The sequence below is a fragment of the Mastigoproctus giganteus genome, chromosome 1 (genome assembly GCF_048544385.1).
Source record: "Mastigoproctus giganteus isolate SK-2022 chromosome 1, ASM4854438v1, whole genome shotgun sequence".
In the NCBI taxonomy this organism is placed as follows: Eukaryota; Metazoa; Arthropoda; class Arachnida; order Uropygi; family Thelyphonidae; genus Mastigoproctus; species Mastigoproctus giganteus.
The window spans coordinates 76,037,941-76,063,592 of NC_143575.1; the positions used below are offsets into that span (position 1 = coordinate 76,037,941).

At 37.8% G+C, this 25,652-nt stretch overlaps 1 protein-coding gene across 1 annotated transcript in view; it reads right to left on the minus strand.

Moving 5' to 3' along the window:
* The window catches only part of LOC150090900 (uncharacterized), a 220,303-nt gene extending 195,075 nt beyond the window's left edge, over positions 1-25,228 (minus strand). Inside the window, exon 1 of the mRNA XM_090380589.1 lies at positions 24,643-25,228. Within this exon, the coding sequence (XP_090236715.1) occupies positions 24,643-24,701 (59 nt within the window). The 5' untranslated portion in view covers positions 24,702-25,228. The remainder of the gene's footprint in view (positions 1-24,642) is intronic.
* Between the last annotated feature and the right edge of the window lie 424 nt (positions 25,229-25,652).

A 25,652-nucleotide genomic window follows, 5' to 3' on the forward strand; every position in this document is an offset into this window, starting at 1 on the left:
CAGCAAAGGAAGTAAGCAAACCCCTAGCCATAATTATGAGAGCTTCTTTGAACTCAGGGGAGGTACCCATGGACTGGAGATGTGCAAATGTAACCCCAATTCACAAAGGAGGATCAAAGGCTGACACAAGTAATTATAGACCTGTTAGTTTAACTTCGGTTCCAGGAAAATTAATGGAGGCACTGGTTAAAGAAGCACTGCAGGATCATCTGGACAAGAATTCAGTTATAGCTCAGACACAGCATGGTTTTGTTAAGGGCAGGTCTTGTCTGACCAATTTGATTGGATACTATGATGTAGTCACAAAAGAACTGGATGCAGGGAATAACTTTGATATTATATATTTGGATCTTAGAAAGGCTTTTGATACTGTTGCGCATGGAAGACTGCTGCACAAATTGGAGAAGTGTGGCATTGGAGGCAAATTGCTGCTATGGATAAAGGGATGGTTGAGTGGCAGAAGACAGAGAGTGGTAATCAATGGACACTGCTCAACGTGGACTAATGTTATTAGTGGAGTTCCTCAGGGTTCAGTGTTGGGTACATTGTTGTTTTCTGTATTTATAAATGATATTGATGATGGTGTATCAGGCTTAATGTCCAAGTTTGCAGACGATATCAAGGTTGGCAGGGTTGTTAAGGACACTACTGATACTATGCTGCTGCAACAGGATCTGAAAAGGTGAGCAGATGGGCTGAGAGGTGGCAAATGAAGTTTAACATTGACAAATGTAAAGTACTACATATGGGAAACAGTAACCCCAGATCAACGTATCAACTCTGTGGTACTACGCTGACAGTGGTAGAGAATGAAAAGGACCTGGGGGTAATTGTGCAGGCAGATATGAAGTTCTCTGAGCAGTGCAGACGAGCTGCAAGAGTAGCTCATGGTGTCTTGTCAATGATATACAGGAAATTTTCTAGCAGGGACAGGGATGTGATTATTCCCTTGTATAAGGCATTAGTCAGGCCACACCTTGAGTACTGTATACAGGTCTGGAGGCCTCATTTCAAGAAGGATGTAGAGCTGCTGGAACGAGTACAGAGAAGGGCAACAAGATTAGTGAATGGAACAAAGGGTTGCTCTTACGAAGAAAGGCTTAAGTTTTGCAAATTACAGAGCCTGGAGACTAGGTATCGGCGAGGTGATCTGATAGAGGTGTATAAGGCTTTGAATGGCTTGAGCATGCTCAATGCCGATGGGATTCTTCCTCTTGCTCAGAATAATCACCTGAGAGGACATAAATTCAAATTGAGGAAGGACGGATGTCGGATAGATGTGCGGAAATTTGCCTTTAGCCAGCGGGCAGTTGGTTTGTGGAATAGACTCCCATCGCTTGTTGTTGAAGTTGATAGCCTAAACAAATTTAAGGCTCAGTTGGACAGGTATTTCGAACGAACGGAGGGGTGAAATGGGAGTAGTAGTTGTTTTTTTTTTTTTTTTTTTTTGGCTGATGCTGAATAAGCTTGCTTTCTTGCATCATATGCCTCTACTAATGCTAATTACGGCATACTCGCCTGATGTTGAAGACTCACTCAAGAAGTTCAGCAGCAAAAGTCACATTAATTCGTACCTAATTGAATGTTTGTTACGTTTTTTCAGTATTAATAAATAATATTCGAAAAAAAAATATATTTTTTAATAAAACACCTTCCTACTCTATTCCATTTCTTAAAAAACTCATCCTCCCCCCCCCCCCCCCAGCTTGAGCTGAGGTGCTGCTCTTCGGATTTTTTTTTTTTTTTTTTTTAATTAGATCAAAATGGCTCTTCACTCAAAAAAGGTTGCCGACCCATGAAGTAGGTAGTCGTGATGTTTCTTTGGTTGCTACAAAGTGAGAAGGGCACTGAGGGAGTCGGTGAAAATAACACTAGAGATAAACTGGTGCAATTTTAGTTTCCAAAGCCATTTGTACGGCGGCATGTAGTTCAGCAGTAAAGGTACTGCACTCTAAACGTAACTGACTGGTGATTATGGAGGATGGAAGAACATGTGTATGTGTACCCAGTCTATGGTGGCTCCATCTAGTATCACGGTGATGAAATATAGAAACTCTGTAAAAGGGGACTGACGCGTGGTTAGCGTATGTATATGCAGTATTAATGAATGTTCTGTAGTACGTGTTGTAAGTTTCAGGCCGCTTTGCCATTAGGGAGCAGCCATCGCCTGGGCAACTGTTACCCAGTTCCCGGTAACGGCACCGGAACTATATCCAGTCTTTATTTGGATCCACTGGAGGTAATGCAAAACCAGTGGGTGCAGTGGCCTTGTTTTCGGGTTGCCCAGACCTCAATACCATTAAAATTTAAAAAAATAAATAAAAAATAAAAAAACTTAGGATTACGATTCTGTCTATGTCAATCTTTACCATAAATATATTCACTAAAAAAAAACAAACTGTATTAAACTCCATAAAAAGCAAGAAACCCTTTCACTTAAAAGATTCCATAGAAATTATCCAATCAGCTTATGATAATTCATCATAAGACGCAAATTACCATAAAAACATATTCCATATGTTTGTAAACCCATATATACAGATCCAAAAATAAACGTGTGTTCTCATTAATATGCACAATAAATACATAAATTTACAAGTTCAATTCAACACAGCAACAGTCTCATTACCCAGAAACCCAGCATTCTTATTCTGACAGCAGCTGCCATAGATTTTCATCTGTTAAGTGAAAAGACATTACTTAGTTCAAAATAAACATTATCATAATATTATTAGCATTAGTAGAGGCATATGATGCAAAAAAGCAATTATATATATAGCATCAGCAAAAAAAGAAAAAAAAAAAAAAAACCTTACCATTTAACCCATCCATTCGCTCCAAATGTTTGCTAGGTCTGCCTTGAATTTATTTAAGCTGTCCATTTTTACAACAAATGGAAGTTTGTTCGCAATAAACCACAAGCTGGCTAAAGGCAAATTTCCGCACATCTATTCTATTGAATTTATGTCCCCTCAGGAGATTAATCTGGGCAAGAGGCAGAATCTCATCAGCATTGAGCTTGCTCAAACCATTCAAGGCCTTATACACCTCAATCAAATCACCTCGCAGGTGCCTAGTCACCAAACACTGTAATTTGCAAATCTTAAGTCTTTATTCGTAAGAGTAACCCTTTGTTTCATTCACTAATCTTGCTGACCTTCTCTTACTCGTTTCAGCAGCTCTACATCCTTCCTAAAATGAGGCCTCCAGACCTGTATACAGTACTCAAGGTGTGGCCTGACCATTGCCTTATACAAGGCAATCACCTCCTTATCTTTGCTTGAAAAATTCCTGTATATCATTGACAAGATACCATGAGCTACTCTTGCAGACTGTCTGCACTGCTCAGAAAAAACTTCATATCTGACTGCACAATTAACCCCAGTCCTTTTCATCCTCTACTACCTTGAGTGTAGTACCACAGAATTCATATGTTACTCTGGGGTTACTGCTACCCATATGCAGTACATTACATTTGTCAATGTTAAACTTCAGTTGTCACCTCTCAACCCATCTGCTTAACGTTTCTAGATCCTCTTGCAGTATAAATCAATTCCAGCCAATAATTTTAATCAGCTTGATTTTTATCTGCAACAAAACAATTTCCATCAGCAACTACTCGTTGCCCTTTTATTCAAGAGATTCTTATATGATTTCCTGTGAATTTTAAACTATACTAAGAATAAACTTAAGGATTGCTATTCCGTAACAATCCTCATCCTTGCCAACTCCTCAGCTCGGATATATTCGGGGCAAGTCGAGTCCCTTACAGATTGATTAATATCCCTGTTTCTTCGTTTACGATTCACACATTTAGGTGATTCTTTCTTATTGGGACAGTCTGCAAAGATACGCCCTCTATTTGCACAGCGCCCATATGAAACTATGTGTACAGCTGATAGAAGACTACCATCCGATAAACATTTGAAGCATTTGTTAACGACAAAAAATTTCCTAAATTTATGCGAAGTATGTCCAAGTCTGTCATTAGTCAAGATACAAATCAAAAGACGAGGAGAAAATCCTATAACCCAACTTACTACTTTTGTTTTAGAACTCGTACAAAATCTAAATTCAATCTCATTTTTGACTTCAACCGGTGTGAAACCAAAATGATAAATATATACTCAAAAATATATTATCTTTAGTATAATCTCGAGGTATACCATAAACAAATAACGATGGATTATTTACTTTGGGTTTATTTTTTAAACCCACAGCTTGAAAAGATGGTGAATTGATAATCTTGTCCATGTCATTCTGACTGGCAGTTTCAAGCAATACCCCTTTATTGTGGTGAACAGGCCTTATTATTATTATTTTTTTATTTTAATGTTCTGATTGCGTATGGTATCAGTAACCACATTTTTAACTTCAATACTAGTTATTTAACTTTGACTCCTCAGTGGATATAATTATAACTACATTTGGATCTTTAGTAGATTCTTTTGCAACATTTGTAGAATTTTGTCTTTGACTTCAGGAATTAATTTCATTCTTAAAAGTTACGCTGTTTTTCATCGGCTGTTTTGTTCAAGATTTTGCAATATAAGCGTAAGATTGCTGTCTGGAGAAAGATGTCATAGCAAAGTCCTGACAGTTAAGTATACAGCCTCCTGTAATCAAATGATCAAAGATATTAATCCTGGTATTAAGTTCAGCATTTGTGGCTTTCAGTTTTTCATTCTGTATTATGAGGCAGTTGTTATGGCCTCCATATCAGACCATAAACCCATTACAAAGTTTGAAGCAATTTTTGTAATTTTATTGCTTCCCCAGTCATATAATCTTCAGGTTTTCTTAATCTTTGTGACTGCAGTATAAATAGCAGTGTAGTCTGAGGAACATTCTGAAAGAGAAAACTTCACATCGAGTTACTAAGATTGAGTAGAACTTTATTTACAATTTGTTGTGTGGAGACAGTTGGAACAACGTCTTATTATCATCAACGTTATCTCTAACACTGAGGAAAAACAGCAGCACTGATATGATGGTAAGATTTAGAAACATCTGTCTATAAGATTCATATTTTGCAATTAGTGATTTTGAAGCAGTTTTATATTCTGTGGAGAAAGGTAGTTTTTCCTCATTCTTGAAGGGAGAGAAAACCCACGAATGAGCAGTGGAATCAGTGGTGGCTGTTTTAGAAAGGTCCAGCCAATTATCAAGCAATGAACGAAGATGTACACCAGCAGGTCGATTTATTGAGGGATAAATGGCATACAAGTTCTCTCAATCTGAAGTAAACAGATGTTTTCGAGCTGGATGCATGGGTTGCCTTTTGATTTTGATAGCATAATTTAGTAGTAAAATTTGTCATCGTACGGAGGGCAGAGGATCATGAGCTCCAGCGTAAAGGCTCTGGATAGATGCGCGGCAGGCTCCAAGAGCAATGCGTAGCCCACTGTGATGAATAGGGTCAAAAAACCTCAAGATGCTGAGTTTAGTAGGGTTATAAACTGGGGATCCATAATCTAACCTTGATCTTACGATAGCATGATATAAATGTTGAAGTGTATGACAGTCAGCATCCCATGATGTAGCCGATAATATTCTCAAAATGTTTAATTTCTTGAAACAGGCGGTTCTAAATTGTTTGATATGGTCAAGAAAAGTCAATTTTTTTATCTAAGGTTAAGCCAAGGAAGAGGACAGCAGACACAACAGGTATGTTGTAGTGGCCCAGCTTTAGAACTGGGTCAGGATGGGATTACGTCTTATACAGAAATGAACTATGACGGCTTTTTTCAGGTGATATGCGGAAACCGTTATCTGCAGTCCACATTATAATCCTGTTAGGAGTACTTGAAGTTGCCTCTCAATCTCATGTTTCGGGAGTGGCAAGATATGCTAATATTATCTGCGTATAAAGTAGTAAAAACGGTGGGTGATATGATCTTAGTTACTGAGTCGATTTTTATAATGAATAGGATGGTACTTAAAACTGAGCCTTGTGAAACGACTTATTGGATGGATGAAGTGACGACAGTGGGTGGAATGAATGTGGACCTGGAAAGCCAGCTGTTTCAGAAAGTTTTGTATACACTTTGGAAGATTGCCCCTGAAGCCTAATGTGTGTATCACGGAAAATTCATGGAAAAGATCATGGAAAATTCTAATTCAAATTCTAAATAAACTGTAGTCAAATATTCCTTCTTTACGAGGGCATTGCAAATCTGGGTTTCTGTATGAACAAAGAGGTCTAAAGTTGATCTACCTGTATGAAATACAAACTGCGATGAACTGATAAGGCTGTATTTGCTCCGCAACCAGGTGAGACGAGAGTTTACAATTTTTTCCATTATTTTGCCATTAGAGCTAATAGGCGGATAGTGACGTGGGTTCATTGGGTCTTTTCCAGGTTTTAATAATGCTATGATATATGAATGTCGCCAGATATCAGAGAAAGCATTTTCTGTAAAAATACGTTATACAGGAGTAAGATATAAAGCGACTCTTCGCTCAGCTCTTTTAACACGGAATAGTGAACTCCATTAGGTACCGCAGCACTAGGTCTTGAGCTGTTAGGAGCAAGCCGTAGTTCAATTATGGCAACTAGACAGTTGTGTGTGTGTGTGTGTGTGTGTGTGTGTGTGTGTGTGTGTGTGTGTGTGTGTGTGTGTGTGTGTGTGTGTGTGTGTGTGTGTGTGTGTGTGTGTGTGTGTGTGTGAGAGAGAGAGAGAGAGAGAGAGAGAGAGAGAGAAGTAAAAGGAAATTACCAAGAAATAGAAGAATGGTGATATCCAGCTCAGGCAGGACCCTGGGGTTAATATATGTAGTGGCGCATCTAGCAGCGCTTGTGGCAATGCCTCACTGGTTACTTTATTGTAGCAATAAAGTTAATAGTAGTTTGGTTAGTACTATTAACAAAAACAGAAAGGTTCTGGAACTCTGCCCACTTCTTGTAGTGCAGCTTATTTTGGTTTTAAAACTATTTAAAACCAAAAGACAACTAACTGCTTTGCACACAACTATAGAGGTCATTTGTAATCGGTTGGTTACACTAATAATCACTTGCCAGGAGGAGGCTATTTGCATTCTGGAATACGAGGCACTATAGGCTGAAAGGGTTAGATGTACTGAACATGTAGGCACGTCTCGAAATAATACATACAAATTTTATATTTAATATATATTCTATCCTTATAAACATATTGTATTAAGAATACACTGCTCTACCACTAATATCTGTACACCTATATTCTACAAATAACCTTTATTTGTAGAAAATCTAATAAGTCGTGCCGAAACTTTTAGCCTTTATGACAGCCTCTAGTCCCCGTGGAACACTCTCCGCTATTTTTTTGTAAACGTCTACCGGTATTTTCCATCATTTGGCCTTCATAGCGATGACCACGTCAGCTCTGTTTTTTGTGCGGTCTTCTCACACGCACCAGACGATCTACTTCATCCGAGTGATTCTCTATAGGGTTGAGGTCAGTGCTGTCGGCTGACCAGTCAAATTTTCGGCGCTCATGTCCTCAAACCAATCCGCCAACGCTCGTGTCAGCAGGACATGAGCGTTGTCCTGCTGACACAAGTATAGGCCTTCCCCGATGGGCTGCCACAAAGAAGATAACGCATTATTGTCCATGACATCTAGACACACCTCAGTATGCATGGTTTTTTGAAAAACAACCAATGGCCCTGGCCAAACCATGAAAAACAGCCTCAGACCATCATGCTGCTCTCGGCAAACTTCATTTGGAGTGAAACAGTCCAGCAAGTAGCTTTTTCTGGGATTTCGCCACAGCACGACCGCCTGACTGGTGGACCACGTAACGTGATTCGTCACTGCAAAATACAGCTTTCCGTTTGTCTGCAATACAGAACAGTGGGCCTTACAAGAAATTAGACGGCGTCTGACATTCGCTGGGGTGATAAATGCTTGTGGACGGCTGAACGACCGTGGTAACCCATATCATGCAGCTTCCCAGGCACTGTACTAATGCTGACATGTCCCAGTCAACTCACTGAGAGCCTCTGTGTGCTGAAACACATCGACCTGCGTTCCAAGGGAAGATTCTTTGCAGAGTTCTCCTGTCACGTTCCGTCAATTTCGGAGGTTTCCTGTGTAGTTTTGTGACGGTTTCAGCACCAGTCCGCTTTCATTTGCAGAGCACATTACCAGACGTCGACCTATGGATCTTCAGTGCCGTTTAAATATCACGTACAGACTGATTGTTTATGTGGAACCTTATTATCATTCAGCACTGGAAGTCTGTTAACTCCGTCGATCGCAGCACCTTGCATTCACAATCGTAATACTATCTCCTCGAAGGCCTACGAGCATATTTATAGTTGTGTCTGACACGTGATGCTTGGGCAGGAAGTGCCCAAATATCGACGAGTGTTCACATATTAATGGTACGGCAGTGCATATTTACACAACTGTTAACAAATGCATAAGGCTACATGTCTCTTGTTTATAGTTTGCTAACATTTTTATTAACGGAGGTATACTGCATTGAGAGTCTCTGAAGTACATTTGTATTCTGTCACAATTGACTTTTGTTATGCTGTCACTGTCCACTTCTATTTGAAGAATATTTTGCAGGTGGTCTTGGGAATAGAGTGGCTTCTCATATTGTTCTTAATCTTGCATAAGCATTTGTAGATGCAAGGCTTTACATGCCCGTTTTCATATTCTTATAAGTCTATAAGAATTTCTTCTCTTTCTGGTATGCCGGATCCTTGCAAACTGTTCTGCATCTATCTGCAGAGAGGTAAACATTTCTATTGTATTTACCAGGAAGAATCTTCGAAGGCCACCGAGATTATCGACAGTTGTGAGAGAGAGAGAAGTGGTGATTTGCTCTAACATTGAGTACGGGTTTAGGAACATCTTAATCATCATCCTCTTCCCCATACCGGGTGAAAAAGATTCCAGTTCAAACACCGTGAATGACGCCAGGAATTTATGAGCCATTTTCACAATGTGACTGCATCATTTGGTTTGAGGCGAGGATTGTATGGTTTTTTTTCCTACCAGAAACTCGGGTTTTTCGTCAAGCAAACGGGAAAATCGACTATGCTCCATAAGCAATTTACAGATATAATATATAAGTACGGTGACCATATTTTCTTGGAAAAAATAAAGGACACACCCGAGAAATAAAGGACAAACCTGAGAAAATAAAGGACAAATCTGAAATAGGTTTATAAGGATAAAAATAGTTTATTTTTATTACTTTGTTTTGCAAAGAAAGGCTCAAGAGCAAAACTAAGAAAAATTTACAGATATATTTAACAAAACGCATATTCTAATAAGAATATCTAACATAAAATAATATATGTAAATTTATTTTAAAAAAAAACAACTCAATTTTCATATTTTTCGCATGAATGTACTTTTTTTTTAAATATCACTCTCATCTTTTTAAAAGTCATAAAACTGCATGCTTCCACCGTTTCAACTTTTAGTTGTGTTTTCTCGCTGGTCCATATATTATTACTGAAAGTATTCTCTCAGTAGCAGCATTTGATCCCGGGAGACATAGGCAAAAGTCTACGATTTTTAAAAAATTTTTAAAAGATATTTGTTTATCAATAAAATATCTAAATATTTCAACCCATTTATGGCAAATCATTTTCTCCTTTTGGGTTTTTCCTTAGTAACAATTTTTAACACAATAAACTTGATCGAATAACTCGCCATCGTCAATATTCAATTATCTTTTTTTGAAATAAAAGAAACGCTCACCTCAACCTTCGTCCACAATGGAATTTCTCGCAAAAGGATCAATTCAAATACTTCCATTTCTATGAAGGCACTGTCCCATTAATTCAAATATTCAATGCAGGTTTAAATGGTTGAATTGATCCCTTAAATAATTTTACATCAACGTTGTTTCGTTTTTCTTCTAATTCTGAAATGATTTTCTTAATATTCATTGGTAAAAATTCTTGATGTTTTCCTTCACTCAACTTTAATTTCAATTAATTTAAATTAACAAAAGTTTCAAACAGAAATGAGATTCAATTTTTAGAATGTGTTTATGAAAAGTTGAAGCTTGACTGTGAACAAAAAATAACCATGATTCAGCTAACGGATTGTTAAAAAAAAATTGAGAACTGTGGGACATCTTTCTTGTTCCAAAAAATACAATTTTAGCGGCTTAGAAAGTTTCAAAATCCTTTCTAAAGCCTGTAGAAGAGTCCACTATCTAGTTTTGCTGTAATCTTTTTTATATTTTTATACTGAACATGTATATCATCACATATTTCCTCAAAATTTTCAATTCTAATTGTGTAGGTGTAAAAGTATGAATAAAATTTCATTAATATAACTTTAATATCAACTGGGAGGCATTCTACACCAATACTAATGCAGTTGTTGCATGTGTGGCTAACACAATTGAAACCAATCAACTTATTGCCGAAGGTTTTTTGAATTTTATGGAAAACGTTTCCATAAAATTCAAACGTTGTTTTCGCCTTTTCTTTGGGGACCACCAAAATTACAATTGGTATTGTCCGCACATAAAGCAATTAATTTTTCAGTAGTTTCATATCTGTCCAGCGATTCGTTGATGCAAGCTGTTATAATGTCAGAATTTTCACCTGGTATTTGCTTTACATACAAAACCTTAACTTTAATACCTTGGTTTGGTAAAAAATACCTTACAAGAATCGAGTACAATTTTATATTACCATGATTAGAACAGTCTGAATAAACTGCAACATAATTTACTTTAGATAAACCAGCTTTGACTAACGTAACAGAGTATGGACCGAAAACATTTCGAACAATAACTTCCGCCTTTGTCCTACCACAAGAATACTTTTCATCAAAACCCTTTTTGATTAATTTTGAAGTGAATGGATGGTTATGTTGCACAAGTGATAACACCAACTTGCTTCTTTAAGGGTCAAGTGTTTCACTTTGTCATCAAAAGTTTTGTTTCTGAAGAATAAGGTTATCAGTTTACTTGATGAAGCTCTAACATCAGCTTCTTCGTGTTTTGTTGTCTGTAAAAACTGTGTAATTGCTGCTTTGCCACTATTTCCGATACTAAAATTAGCTGAACATTTCTCACACCTGACATAACTTTCCCCACTAGCTTTTTTAATGAAATGATATAGACATATCATTTTCAACAAACAAAAACTTCACGCATTAACATTGTAAGCCCGATGTCGCCTTCTATACGATTTTTCCATGTATTTCATTGTTGATTCTCATATTCTGAAGCAAAAATCAAAATTCTGTTGAAAGTTCAATATCTAAATTTTTCTCCGTCCGTTCTGGAACTCTTAAGACCCTTTGTCCTCTTTCTTTATAGCATAAACAATGCCAGAAAAATTTCCCCACCCTAAAGGACTGGAGTCTGCGTCAGTTTAGTGCATGACAAATCGTTATATGGCAGTTCGGCGAACGAGACAATTTGCTGAACTGCATTTCGCTGTATGTGGCAATTTGGTGAAATACAATTGGTGGCTACGACCATTCGATGAGTATGAAATTCAGTGTATCACATAGAGATCTTTAATTAAAAAAAACAATGAAGTAAAAGGTTTAGAAAACAAGAGAAATTTTGCCGACTTACAAAGAAAGCATGCAGAAATTTAGAAAAAACAGAAAATATTTTTTATCAATGTATTTTATACATTTTTTTTATCAACCGCCATGGGCCTTGGTGAAAATGCCTCACTGGGCCGGAGCGCTTTTCCATGTGAAGGATTCGGATTCCAATTCCGAGCTCTACAAAATCTCCAGGGAAGCTTACCCACCACCCTTAACCCTGGCACTGTACTAGCCCACTATACTAACTTCTTTCAATAAAAAGTATAGTGGTTGAAAACCGAACGTCAGAAGATGCGCATTACCCAGCCGGAATCCATTAATGATCTCTACACCGATGAGCCAAAACAGCTCGCACCTAGCGAAGCATGGACGCTACAAGATTTCTAAATGTGTCTTGTGGTATCTGGTACCAACACGTAACCGGCAGATCCTTTAACTCCTGTAACGTCAGTGGTTGAGGCGCCGCAGATCGAAGTTGCTCTTCCAACACAAACCACAGATGCTCGATGGGATTGATGTCTGGGAAATTTGGAGACCAGGGCGATACCTGGAAGTCTTCCTCATGTTCCGCGAACCAGTCTCGTACAATCCGGGCGGTATGACATGGAGCATTATCCTGTTGAAAGACGGCACCGCCAGAGGGGGGAACCGTTGCCACGAAAGGGTGTACCTGGTCAGCAATGATGTTTAGGTAGGTGGTAAACGTCAGAGTGCCCGGCACATGGATGACTGGACTCAGGGTATCCTAGCAGAACATCGCCCAAAGCATGACACCGCCGCTACCGACTTGTTTTCGACCCACAGTGCATCCAGGCGCCATCACTTCCCCAGGTACACACGTACGATGCACACGTACCCGGCCGTCCACATGGTGCAACAGGAAACGTGATTCATCGGACCAGACGACCTTCTTCCAATCACTCAAGATCCAGTTTCGATGCTCGCGTGCCCATTGTAGGCGCTGTCGCCGGTGAACCATGGTTAGCATGGGCACTCGGAGCGGCCTGCGGCCACGCAGTCCCATTTTCAGCAGGGTTCGATTACTGTGTGTTGTGATACATTACTCCCGTCATCAGCATTCCAATTACCGGCGAATTGCGCCACAGTCATCCTTCTGTTGCCATGTAACCATCCGGGAGAGCCTTCGCTCACCTCGAATATCAATGAGCCCTGGTCGTCAAACATCTCGCAGGCGGTTCGTTGGTTTTCCCTCCTCGGACCACTTTCGGTAGGTACTAACCACGGCTGACCGTGAGCATCCCACCAGCCGTGCCGTTTCGGATATGCTCTGGCCCAGTCGTCTGGCCATTACAATTTAGCCTTTGTCAAACTCGCTTAAGTCCGCTGCCTTTCCCATCTGAAGAACAAGAGTAACACTGATTAACGGAGCTTAGTATCAGGTGTTTTTTATACCGTGTCCCGACCCGCGCACGCGCCGTAGTTCACCTGCAGTTACTTCGATTTGCATAACGACTCGCTGGTCATAATGTTTGGGCTCATCGGTGTATTTCTGGTCTATAGGCTAGTTCAGCCCAAATCATAATTTTAGTACGATTCCTGTTGTTCGATTTGAGGTATGGCTCTAAGTTTGGATCCCATCATGTCCTAGGCATGACCAACAGGAAATAAATCAGGGGGTGGCGGATCAGGAAAGCATATCAATATTACAGAGAAACTGTCTGACAACATGGAGTCGAGAAGTAAATAAAGGAAACTGTTGTAAAAATAACCAAAGGATGAATCTAAGTACACTTTCAACATAACCTGATGAGATTGCTTTAACAAAACTTAGAAGTTAATGGCTATCATAAGAGACAGCATCCTATATCACGATTCCTGTTGTTCAATTTGTACAACAGGAATCATGAATTTGTTGAATAGCAACAGAAACAACTCTTTCATCAGGCCGTCACCATGGTCTCATTCAGTCATCGCTCTTTAAACAGAACTTAGATTCATCATGAAAGACTATCCATTTCTAATCTTCATTCCAGATGGCTCTATCTTTGTACCACTGAAGTCGTTGCACATAATGCGATGTAGTAAGGGGAAGCTGACACACCGAGAATGCACTCTGATTTTTCCAATCGTATACTAATGGTACATTTAATAATGGATGTTACAAAGATGAATTAACATCATACCTAATTCTCAGAGATGCAAATCTGGCATTCGCAGTCTGCAGGCTCTCTAGTTCACATTTAGCTCTCAAGTTCTGATGTTTGTTTGGCTATTCCTGAACTTGTACAACGGCTGTGAATGTTCTGCTATCCCTGGTACCAACGTTGACACACACACACAATGTCCCAAGATCTCGTCCAATATGAACAACAGTTTTCTTTGTAATCTTTTGTTTGTCCACAAGTTGTTAAGTTTCTCACTGACCATACATTTTATCCCACTTTAATGTTACTGTTGCTGTCATTTACAGACGCGGTATACTTTATTCTAAAGCAATCCAACTCAAAGAATTCAACGGTTTAAAACGTGCTCTCATTATGGACCTTCTATTAATAGTATCTGAAAAGATAACACGAATCTTGTGTAAACTTATTACTTCAATGATAAACAGTATCGTCAGATATCACCTTTATGAATCTGCAAAATAACCTAAATTTCGTTTCGAAACACTGTGTCACGCATGTAATATCCTTGAAATAGGTCAGCAATTAAAACTACTGCAAAATATTTTAGAGTATGGTGAGAAAGAACCTAATTAATAACAAGAACCAATCCATATATAATATCATTAATGATTTTGTTTCATTTATCAAAAATTATTAAAGAATTACTTGTTTTAAGAGTTCATTGTATTAAGTGACACCATGTAAAGTCTACAAGGTGGCTTTCAGATAGACAAGGCAGATAGCTAATGCAGCAAATTAAGAAAAACAAGAGTGACAACCAGGCAACCTCCACAAGCAATGGCTGCAGCTTCATCCCAGTGGATCAGTAGCTGTTTGAAGACGCCTACCACACTGTAGAGTGAACATCTTTTGTGACCTTTCGACATTTCGATCCACAGCGAGTAATCACTGTGTTTCAACAGACACTGGCAACAGCCAATCATGCTCATCTCCGAGCACTTAGTAACCCAATAGAGGCCGTGCACTTCCTTTCCACCAAGACGCTGAATGGCATTCATGGAGAAGACAGGTTAACGAACATCCCACAGAACACCTCACAACAAAATGCGGAAATTGGCATGTATTTTATAAGGGATTAAAAGAAGGCAGCATTAACTTCATTCCACTGGTCGTGCGACGAATGCAGAGAAAATTACTTTACTAAATAGCAAAAATGTTAGAGAATAAGCAATTGAAAGAAAAATAAATCCTTTAATGATTCATTCATATACTCGCCTTCCATTTTTTGTTTTTCTTTATGTAATTACGCTAGTAGTATCTAAAGAAAAACAGGAGAAAAAAAAAATGACATAATATGTAATACGCAATTGAGATAACGTAATGAGACTGAGTATAAAGAATTAGCTCAGGTTACACCCGTAAAATTTTACTGATTTTGCGCCGCTCAACTTCCTTAAACCTCATCTCGCTAAGAGGATGTAAAGAAATGAATATCATACCCCCGACATTTTTATAAAAAAGAGCACCGTCTACTGAGAGTGAAGGTCTGTATTCTTGAAGTTATGTGCGTGTGTATGTGCGTGTGAGGGAAAGAGATTAAAGGAGTTTCTGGAAAAGAAAAAAATAATAATTCACTAAAAGATTCCTTTTATCGAACTTAATTTCTTCCCTCCCTCCTTTCCTGTTCCTTTATGCTATCACTTAAATTCTTCTATATATTCTTTTATTTTTTTTCCTTCTACCTTTTCTTTTATCTTTCTCATTTTCTCCTCTCCTTCGTTCTTTCTCCTTTTTTCGTAGTCCTTGTTTATTAGTTATTTTTACATCTTTTCTACTGTTCGCAAAGGATTACTGAAATAGTACTCTAATAGTAGGCATTTTTACGATTTAATATTTTGCGTAAAAAACATAGGAGAAAAAAATCTGAGAACATAGTACAATATAGAATGCAACTGAGATAACGTACTAAGCTTCCGTGTAACAGCATTTTACAATAATATGCCACCTGCATATCTCCTGCTTCACAAGATATTAAATTTTAAAATACTAAGTCTGTTTCCTTCTATTTATTATTTTCCCTCCATTTCTTTCCTTATTGCATTTTTTATTCCTTTCCTTTGATCCCTCTTCTTTCCTCTGGTTGTTGCTTTAAAATATTTGTCATTGATTTTTTTTCTCTCCATATTCTAGATATTAATAAGTGTAAACAGTGAAATCTACAGATCAACCAATAAAAGGAGGAGGATAATAAAGAATAAAATATGGGGAGGTAGGGATTTGTATATGCACCGATATCTGCAAGTTTGGATTCTTAGGACCAAAATAGGAAGTTAACCCCCTCTCTCTGAACTTCAGTTTCAGAAAATTAAAGTAGAGACACCACAAAATACAACTTAATATTCAAATAAATCCAAATTACATCTATACTATCCTATAAAAAGTCAGTCCTAGGACATTTGTGTGAATGCAGAAATTTGTGTGAATAAGAAATATGCAAATATTTTGGTCTATAAGGGTGATCAGCAGTTAACCTGGAATTCATTTCAAATGTGAGCCGAAAGATGTGCACACAGAAAGAACTAGTTGAGTTTCAAAAGGGGGGAAAATTATTGTTGGATGTCATGTAGGAAAACTGTCTGTACGCACTATTGCTCAGGAATTAAACCTCTCCAAGTTGACAACCGGTAACTCACTGAAGAAATTAAGTCTAAATGTGATGCTTAGCCCTGGAAATGACTGGGTAGGCATGAAAAACTCTCTGACATAGGTTAGGTTACACGTACGCGCGCGTGTGTTACGAGCTAAAGCAAAGCAACTAAAGCTATGAGGCGACAGTACGTTGTTTGTAATTGCGAGTATTCTTTCAAATGTCGGTTTGCTGTTTACTGAAAGAGAAACACAAATTTCCGACAGGAAACACCATGCAAACCTCGCCTGATATCAATTGATATCTTCTAAAAATTAAAAAAAAAGTTAGCCATGTTGCGAAAAAAAAATCGACATTTTTATTTGGATCTTAGCAAAGCATTTGACTCAGTCCCTCATGAACGGTTACTGTAAGCTGGAACACGCTGAGATCACGGCTAGGATTCTAAGATGGGTCGAAGGTGGCTGAAGGGCAGGAGGCAGAGTGGTGTGATATTAATGGTTACTCTTCAGACTGGGCTAATGTAAGATGTGGAACCCCTGTTATTTTTGATTTTCTTAAAACATTTTCTTAAATGACATAGAGTGTGTTTAGTGTCAAATGGCACCAGAGGTTTCCCCCCCCCATCTCCGCATAGTATACATTGTGGGTGTGAAACAGAACACTGTCAATGCCAGAAGTTTAAAGGTGTATGGATTTTGTATATGTATAGTGTCGTGTACCGTTGTTCCTTTGGTCATTTAGCCACTGGGCCCCCTAATAGGATCCAAACGTTCTTAAATAACATAGGGAAAAAAAAGGATAGAAAGCATGATGACAAAATTTGCAGAGGATGTCAAGATCGGTAGGGTAATTAATGATCGGCGCCAAGCAGAGTTTCTTCAGGACGACGTAGGACTTCAGGGATGGTCAGAAAAGAGGCGTATAGGTTTTAATGCAACAAAGTGTAAGGTCTTACGTTTGGGGAAACAGCAACCCCCATTGTAATTTATACGGTTGGTGTGGTTGAATTAAAAACAATAGAAGAAGAACGGGGTTTGGTTGTTAAGATACAGGCGGATATGAAATTCTGCGTGCAGTGCAGACAGGTGGCAAGGAGGATCCACGGTGTCACATCGATAATTTATCTACCACGTCCTCGTACAGATGAGACAGGGAGGTCATAACTGTAAAAATGCATTTGGAACACTGTACAAGTACAGACCGCATATAAATAAATAAAACATTGAACTTCTTGAAAGGGTACAAAGACGGCAATGCGCTGGTAAGATCGGCAAAGAACCGACCAGGTAAGGAAAAACCTCGAATGTGTGTGGGCTACAGAGCTTACATGATTGAGGTCTATAATACACTGTGAAGGGATAGTATAATGAATGAAAGCGAAATTTTCATTGTCATAAAGAATTATGACAATGAAAGAACTTGGGACCATAAATTCAAATTACGAGAAAGAGGTTTAAGCTAGATTGTAAGAAGTTTTCTTTTAGACAACAACTTATTAATTATTATTAGAATAAGTTACCTCCGTGGGTAGTTGACATGACAGCTTGCAGAAATTCAAAGGTCGTACTTCTCTTCTACGTGATGATGGAAACACATAGGTTGTTTATTTTATTTTTTTATATATATTATTTTTTATTCATTAATTTTTAATATTTATTTTTATTATATACTTTTTATTTGTTTTTACTTCTTATTTATTTTTACTTCTTATTTTATTTTTATTAGGTCAGCAGAAATCTGTGGCTTTCTTTCACTATATAACTAATACTAAATTAATACGTTATTAAAATCTTCGAATAAATACGTTTTGTTTATGATTACAAGACATTAGAGTGATTCCTATGAATTTTGGTTAAGACAGTGTACATTAATAAAAGTGAAATAAAGAGTAAGATACTTCTGCTTACTTTAGAAAGTTGTGTATAATAATTTTCCAATATTCATCGAAGGAAAAGTTTCGAGAAATCAGAATTTTTATCGCGGTGATCATGCGTTTGAATTCAACCATCTTCTTTTTCGTGTAAAGAATGACAGTTAATAAGGCGCAATGTCAATCGCTATAAAGTTGGTGTCGATTTGCATGATACTGATCAAGAGTTAGGGACCAAAGTAAACTTCCTTGTTCTTTCAAGTGGAAAGACCGTCAATCTGTCTACAAAAAAGCAATACAAAGGGTTTTTTTTTTTCTTTTTCAGAATTAACGATTCGATAACTAGATTTATTAAAACGCCTAAATAACCCGATGAATATTTTATTTGGATAAAACTTCAAAAGTAAAACATACTTCTTTAGACGTTTCAAGGTCATTTTATGGGGGGAAGGAAGGGATCAATGCTCGGAAAATTTTCTGTGGATGCCCCATGTATAGGTAACATTTTAAAACTCACGAGGGGTTTCAGAAAAGTAAGATAACACATTTTTTTTCTTAATAATGGTGAAAGGGAATGAGATAAATTGCGGTGGACAGATAGACCCATTAATAACGTTCAAAAAGACCGCCAGTGCAATGCTGCAGCACTGTCGCCTCAGCAGATTCCAGTTGCAAATTGGCGGCTACCATGCGAGTGTGATCCAAAACAGATGTTCGTGAAGTTATTCGCTTTTTGCAAGCAAAAGGGTCTTCACCAAGTGACATTCACCGTGAACTGGTTGCTGTGTATGTCGAAAAGGTGATGACAAAGAAGCAGGTGTGTTTTTGGGGCAATGAATTTAAAGCGGGCCGTGTTGACATCGAAGATCGACATCATGGCCATAGTGTTCTCAGATCGCCAAGGCGTTCTGTTGGTGGATTTCTTGCCGAAGGGAGGAGCAATCAATGCACAGCTTTACTGTGCAACGTTGGAAAAACTAAAATCGAACATTCGACGCAAACGACCAGCACTCCTGACAAGCGGTGTTTTTTTTTTTGTTGCACGACAACGCAACTCCACACACTGCTCACACCACTCGTGAGTGATTGCGCCGTAATCGTTGGGAAACTCTGTCACATCCCCCCTACAGCCCAGACTTAGCGCCATCAGACTCTGAAAAAACACCTTTGAGGAAAGCATTTCACCATGGATGAGGAAAGTTCATCAGGCGGTGCGATGTTGATTACTGCGTGTGGGTACGGACTTCTTCAGTGCTGGTATTCATAAATTGATCCATCGTTGGGACAAGTGCATCAATAAAACTGGAGACTTTGTGGAAAAGTAGTGCATGTTCACTTATTTCTTGGTGTGTATTTTCAACTTCGTATTATTAAACATCATCGAGAGAAAAAATGTGTTACCTTAACTTTCGGAAACCCCTCGTATGACTGCCTTGGAGTCATATTTGTTTGTTGCTACCGCTTCTAGAGTTCAAATATAACATTCAAAATATATCGGTTAAAACAATCAAACTTAGGACATTATGTACCAATTTATCGGTTAAAACAATCAAACTTAGGACATTATGTACCAATGAAAAATTTTAATGGAGTATATCCTTGATCGCGCCTCCGTTGTAATTCTGCCCGAAATTTAAGGCAGGAAAGAATTACATAGATGTGGACTGATTTGAAATTTTTCTTTTCACAAAACCTTCGGCCACATTCTTACTCACTATTTATGTCGCTTTTCGACAGCGATATTAGTATTCCCAGCAAATTGATAGATACGTTCAACAGCAAAAGAATTAGCAAATATCCCAGGAGTATTTCGTTTTTCGGCGATCCATCCCGATACTGCATTACAGCTTAAACCCAGGATTGTTGCTGTGCGGATAAACACTTTACTCTTCCTTCTGCTCGGCAGCTTAGTTGCCTTCAGTGCTTAAGGTCAAGGGTCACAGTCATCGTAGAAGTATATCGATAATAAGCATCGTACGTGCTTTCTTTAACGTTTAAATAATGACTGTTGTGTATCTTTGAGAATCCCAATGAAAGATGCCATAGTGACTGCAGGATTACGACTCTTTTCTCTTTAATAGTTCAAAGACAGTTCATATGTTTCTGAAACCATGCGCGAGCTAATCAATTTTGGTTTAATTAGACGAGTGAACGAGATCAAACATTTCCAAATTTTTCATTAAGTATAATGAAAGGCAAACATTTTATAAAACATTGAAATTTTAAAACTTTCTTAAGCTTCGAAAGGTTTCCATCACACGTATAGCGAAAGATTTTGTCACTTATCCCTACTAATACTTTGAATACAGGATGCCTTAATATCATTAGAAGGCATCTATTACAGATGCCTTCTCTTAAATGCCATTTTGTCTTTACTGACACGATAAATAGAACCTTTGGCACTTTTTGATAGTAATGTAATTGGGAATCGTATTTTTTCTTCGTTTTAGAGAGAAATGCCTCCTCTTAGCCATCCTACTTTCCCTGCTATAGACAACATTTTTCTTTTCATCTGATATAGCCCTCCGTAGAAGTCTACTCGGCACGAGAGGAATTCTTGTGGAGAGTCTGGATTCAATTCCGGTCGATGACCGAAGGAATTTCTAGTCCTCTTCATTCGAGGCTATAGTTAACCAATTTCAGGTGGAGGGTGTACTATTCCGGGTTTTTCAGCTCGCACAACATGAAAATCGGCCCCTGAACACATGAGAATATCTTGTGGGCCGTTAATATAAATATTTTATATATAATATATATTAATTTGATATAAGAGATAGGTGATTACTTAACCTTGGTGTCATGAAATCAAATTATATGATAAATCACATTTAATTATGGATAAAGGCTGCTAACGTTTTCACTTGCTTACTCCATTGAATGGCCCTCTATATGTAATGGTTACGTCACCGAACCTTTCCATTTGGAAAAGGTTCGGGGTTCAATCTCCGTCGCCAGGCCAAAATGATTATTTTCTTAGTGACGGGCAGGACCATCTGATGCATCCTTATCAAGAAATCCGATTTGACAACTCAATATAAGCAGAACCAGTTTGTTTTTTATGGGCTTTACGGGGTAAAGGCAACAAGGCCATAATGCTTATCTATAGTAACAGCAGTAAAATCGGACATAATGGAAATCTTAAGTGAACCAATCTTAAGTGGAAATCTTAAGCACCATCATCGTAAACACAGAAGACATTAATCTGATAGTGACTAAGTTACGGTAGACAGCATTCAAGAGAATGAGAATGTTAATAATTTTTTAATATAGAAGATAGACACAGGAAAGACAGATAATATCTCTTCTCTTTCCTGCTTTTCCTTCTTCTCTATCCAATGGCATAGAAATATTCATGAGCCTAAATGAGATCTTTATTTAAGATTTAAAATTCTGTTATGTTAACCACATCATCAGGTTGTCGCGCGTTTCTATTACAGAAAACAGAGAGAACTCCTCGTTAAACAAAGCAAATACTTTACAACAAAAATCAATCCGTGTCTCTTATTTGACACTATCATATGCAAATTTCACTGGGAGAAAGCCAATCTTACACAGTGGTCATTTGGAGTCGTTCTCTCACTCACAGAAATGTTAGGAGGTCCCAAAAATTGCATTCAGAAGAGTGCAGAAAAAGAAAAAAAGAGTGCAGAAATTTATTTATCTACGTGGCGACGTACAGATTGCAACGGCGAAGCGTTTGGCAATCTGTGTCTCATTCTAACGGTTTCGGAGCTATCACTGTTTGAATTTAAAAAATCGCAACTGGAGTTGTGAAAAATAATTTTAAAATATTAATATAAAATTATTATAAATAACAATAATAATTAAATAATTATTATATTAATATAAAATTTATACTATATATATTAATATATATAGTATGCGTCTGCATATTTTGGTTTATTATATTAATTACTTTTTACCACTGAAAACTCTATAGCCATTTTTTTTTTAAATTCAAATAGTCATAGCCCCGTAACCGAGCAGAATCAGAAACATGTTTATTTAAGCTTTTTGCGTTGTTTCAGGTCCTAAATCGATCCTGAAAGTACGACCAATATTATGAAACACATTGTATATGCAATATAGGTACATTTATCAGTGTTTTAAACCCATACTGGAATTTTCTAGGCATGACATGTCCAAAAGCTGTTTGTCAATGACAAGATGCCAAATCCCAAATCCGCTTCCACAGGATCCAGTGAGACCTCTATCAATACCTTGAGCGAGCAGTTATTCATTTAGCTATTCTAATCGAAGTATTACAATTGGACGGTACTTTTCTTATAAGTGTACCGACGTAGATTTTCTCTATCTTTGCAGTTCTATTAAATCAATCTAATAAATAGAATAGTACTAATAAAATAACTAAAAAATAAAACTGCTCTTAATACTGTATATAAATGTATTAGACAAAGCCCTCTCGTACAATTTCTGAAGCATAACAATCAAGAGAATTGCATAACAGCCTGTGTGAGCAACCTAACCAACACAAGGTTAATGCCGACCGGGCTAGCCGGGTGGGTAAAGTGCCTACTTAGCAACCCAAAGGTCGCGGGTTCGAATCCCGCCTCGGGCTTGGATCAAAGTACTGAAAAAACCTTGGGAGGTGCATTATGGCCACAGAAGCCGATGCGCCAACAACTACAAAAAAAAAAAAACAAGGTTAATGAAAATGTACCAGTTAGCGACAACGGTTTAAAATTCTGTCCGAAAGTGGAATAAAATTGAAAAAAAAAATCATGATGTCGTGAAGATACACACTATGCTTTTCAAATGACTGTAATCACGGATATTATCTATTTTATTCTAAAAAATATATATATATCAGCATTAAAAAGAATATGCTGGATCTATTCAGGCGCATTTACAGCCCGCCACGTGTCTACGGCACCTTTGTTTTGCTTTCCCGGGAAAATTCTGACATGCTTTGACGAAGAATTGACGTCAATAAAACACTACAGTCAGTTCCTGTGAAATGATTGTATAAAGTCTTACCGCGGTGATGCTTCAGACAAAGCGATGCTTAATGAGTCCCAGATAAGAGTGTCTGGATGAAACATTGACAAATGACGGAAGGAAACTTAGGTCTAAGAGGCATGCTCAGAAAAGCGCTGCAGTGTCGAATGACGTCCTTTCAGAGTAGGACGTCGAAAGAGGGAATAGGGAGATCAATGTTGCTCAAAAAGGAATACATTTGAAATAAACCAGTATCAAAAGAATAGACCATAGGAGTGGATATAACAGCGTACATTTTGAACAAACTCGAAAAATATCATCTCAGTATCAAATCACTGCAACTGAAATCTAAGGAAACATGATTCCGTTGACATAAACATATTCACTCAAAGTAAGATGCAGAAACTGTTTAAAAAATAAAAATGACTTTTGCTACTAGATTTTCGCAAACTTCATCATTAATAAAGATATTATACAATTTTTGGCCAAAGAAAAATAAATCAAGCTGATTTGTTTTGCTTTGCATTAATCACTATTTACATTAACGTGATTTAAGTCTGAATAATCAAGCTTCTTTAATCTGTTTCATATACGTTACTATTGTTTCCATTTTTATACATGCATACAACCTTACTGTTTGGGACTTAAATATTTTAGTACATCAGCATGTGCTTTCAGTTATCTCAAATACCAAAAAATATTGCTTCTAGAGAATACGAATCTCGATTTATACAAAAAATTTAAAACTTAATTATCAAAAATAATTTTATATTTTTAGAAAACAAAGCCTGGTATGAAAGAAAGGAATACTTTGAATAATGCAAAAAAAAATTATTCGAATAATCCAAAGTGATTTCTTTTTTGATGATGTAGAGCGGAAATTAAACATGACAATTTAATCGGAAATAACACTTAGTCTGCATTGGTTCAGATGACCATTTTTAAATGATTTATCACTGACTGAAATTAACCATACACTTGCTCATATGGGTGTGTGGGTAATTCCATATCCGGAAGTTGTATTCCTCTATTGGGGTGAGCCACGTTCATCAGATACTAGTGGGTGACCTATTTAGTTCTCTGTTGTGGTAGTGCACTTGCTTAATGAGATTTGGCAATCAGGGTAACAACTGTAAGCAAATGCAGAAGTACATTCGCAAAGGACTTTTATATCAGTTTTCTTCTATCACGTTAATAATTATTTGACAGCTTGAAGCATATTAAATGGTTCCAGTAAAGCAATCGCATTAAAGCATTCACATATTCGTAAAAATAAAAGTTTTAATCTAAAAATACTCGTTACAGACACTGCAATTTCAGACTCAAAAATACTAATTTGATCCTGGATTCCGATATGAGGAAGCTTCGGATATCCAATGTATCCAGTTGAAAATAAAACAAGACATTTTTTTTTTCAACATGCGTGAAATCTTCTCTAAACTTTTAATCTCTGTACTGCCTTTTATTTTCTCGTACTAAGTCATGTGCAATTAAAAAAAAAAAAAACAAAGACAATAAATATAGAATATGGATGAAAAATTTTGCTTACCTTTTTTTTCGATCTTCCATTTTCAGGCCTGATGGGAGGCCCATTCGCCCTTTGCACATTAGCTAGAAGTGAAGGTGAAGGACAAGCCAGCAAACATTCTCCTAGGTCAGCCACCCCGTGCATTTGCAACCAACGCATGTCAGTAATGCTTTCCCGCAAGACAATCGAGGAGTCATGCAGAAAAGAGACTTTTAAAGGAGTAAATATCATCGAAAGTAACACGAATGAAACATTGTTCTAATCCGGACCACACAAGCACTCATAGAGAGGGGGAGAGAGATGATCAGATTAAATCACATCAGGGGAGGTAATGTGCTGCCAATATGGACGCAACCAGGAGTCTGAGTTTCGACTATGCACACAGGCGGCAACACAGACAAACATAACATTCATAATAGCCTCAGCCAAGCAAAAGACACCGTTAGTCCTTTCAACCAGCATCTACTCTGCGATTCATGCACAGAAAACATTTGTAGTCAACAGCAGCCGCATCCAGTCTGCTGCAGCAACCCACTCATATTCAGACATGTTTGAAACGTTCCTGGCCTAGCCGAGACGTCTCGTTTTGAACGTCGAACGCTCGTGCAACATCCTGTAAGTAGCTCCGTTGCTGCTTCCTGGGGATGCTCGCCAACCCCCAGCTAGCCGGCAGCCTGATCGATCGAATGACGTCATTTTCGTGCGCATCTCACACACACTGATTGGCACATGGCTCTTTGATTCCCCAGATCGTTTTAATACCCGTAAACCCGGGTACAACTAGCACACGCCAATGGTGCGTGCTACTTCGCAGCGGGGCATCAGCTGCGCTCTGAAAGTTCGAAGAACACTAGTACGGCAGCTGATATGCATCGAATATGGTTGCCGAAGAGAAGAGAAAAGTGATTACGTTAAGTTCTCCGTATATTCATGATTTAATCCATCCATTTTTCTGAGTCTTTTTTTTTTTTTTTTTCAATAATAAGTTTTATTATGTTTATTATTTACTTTTCAGGATCTCTTTATTTTGC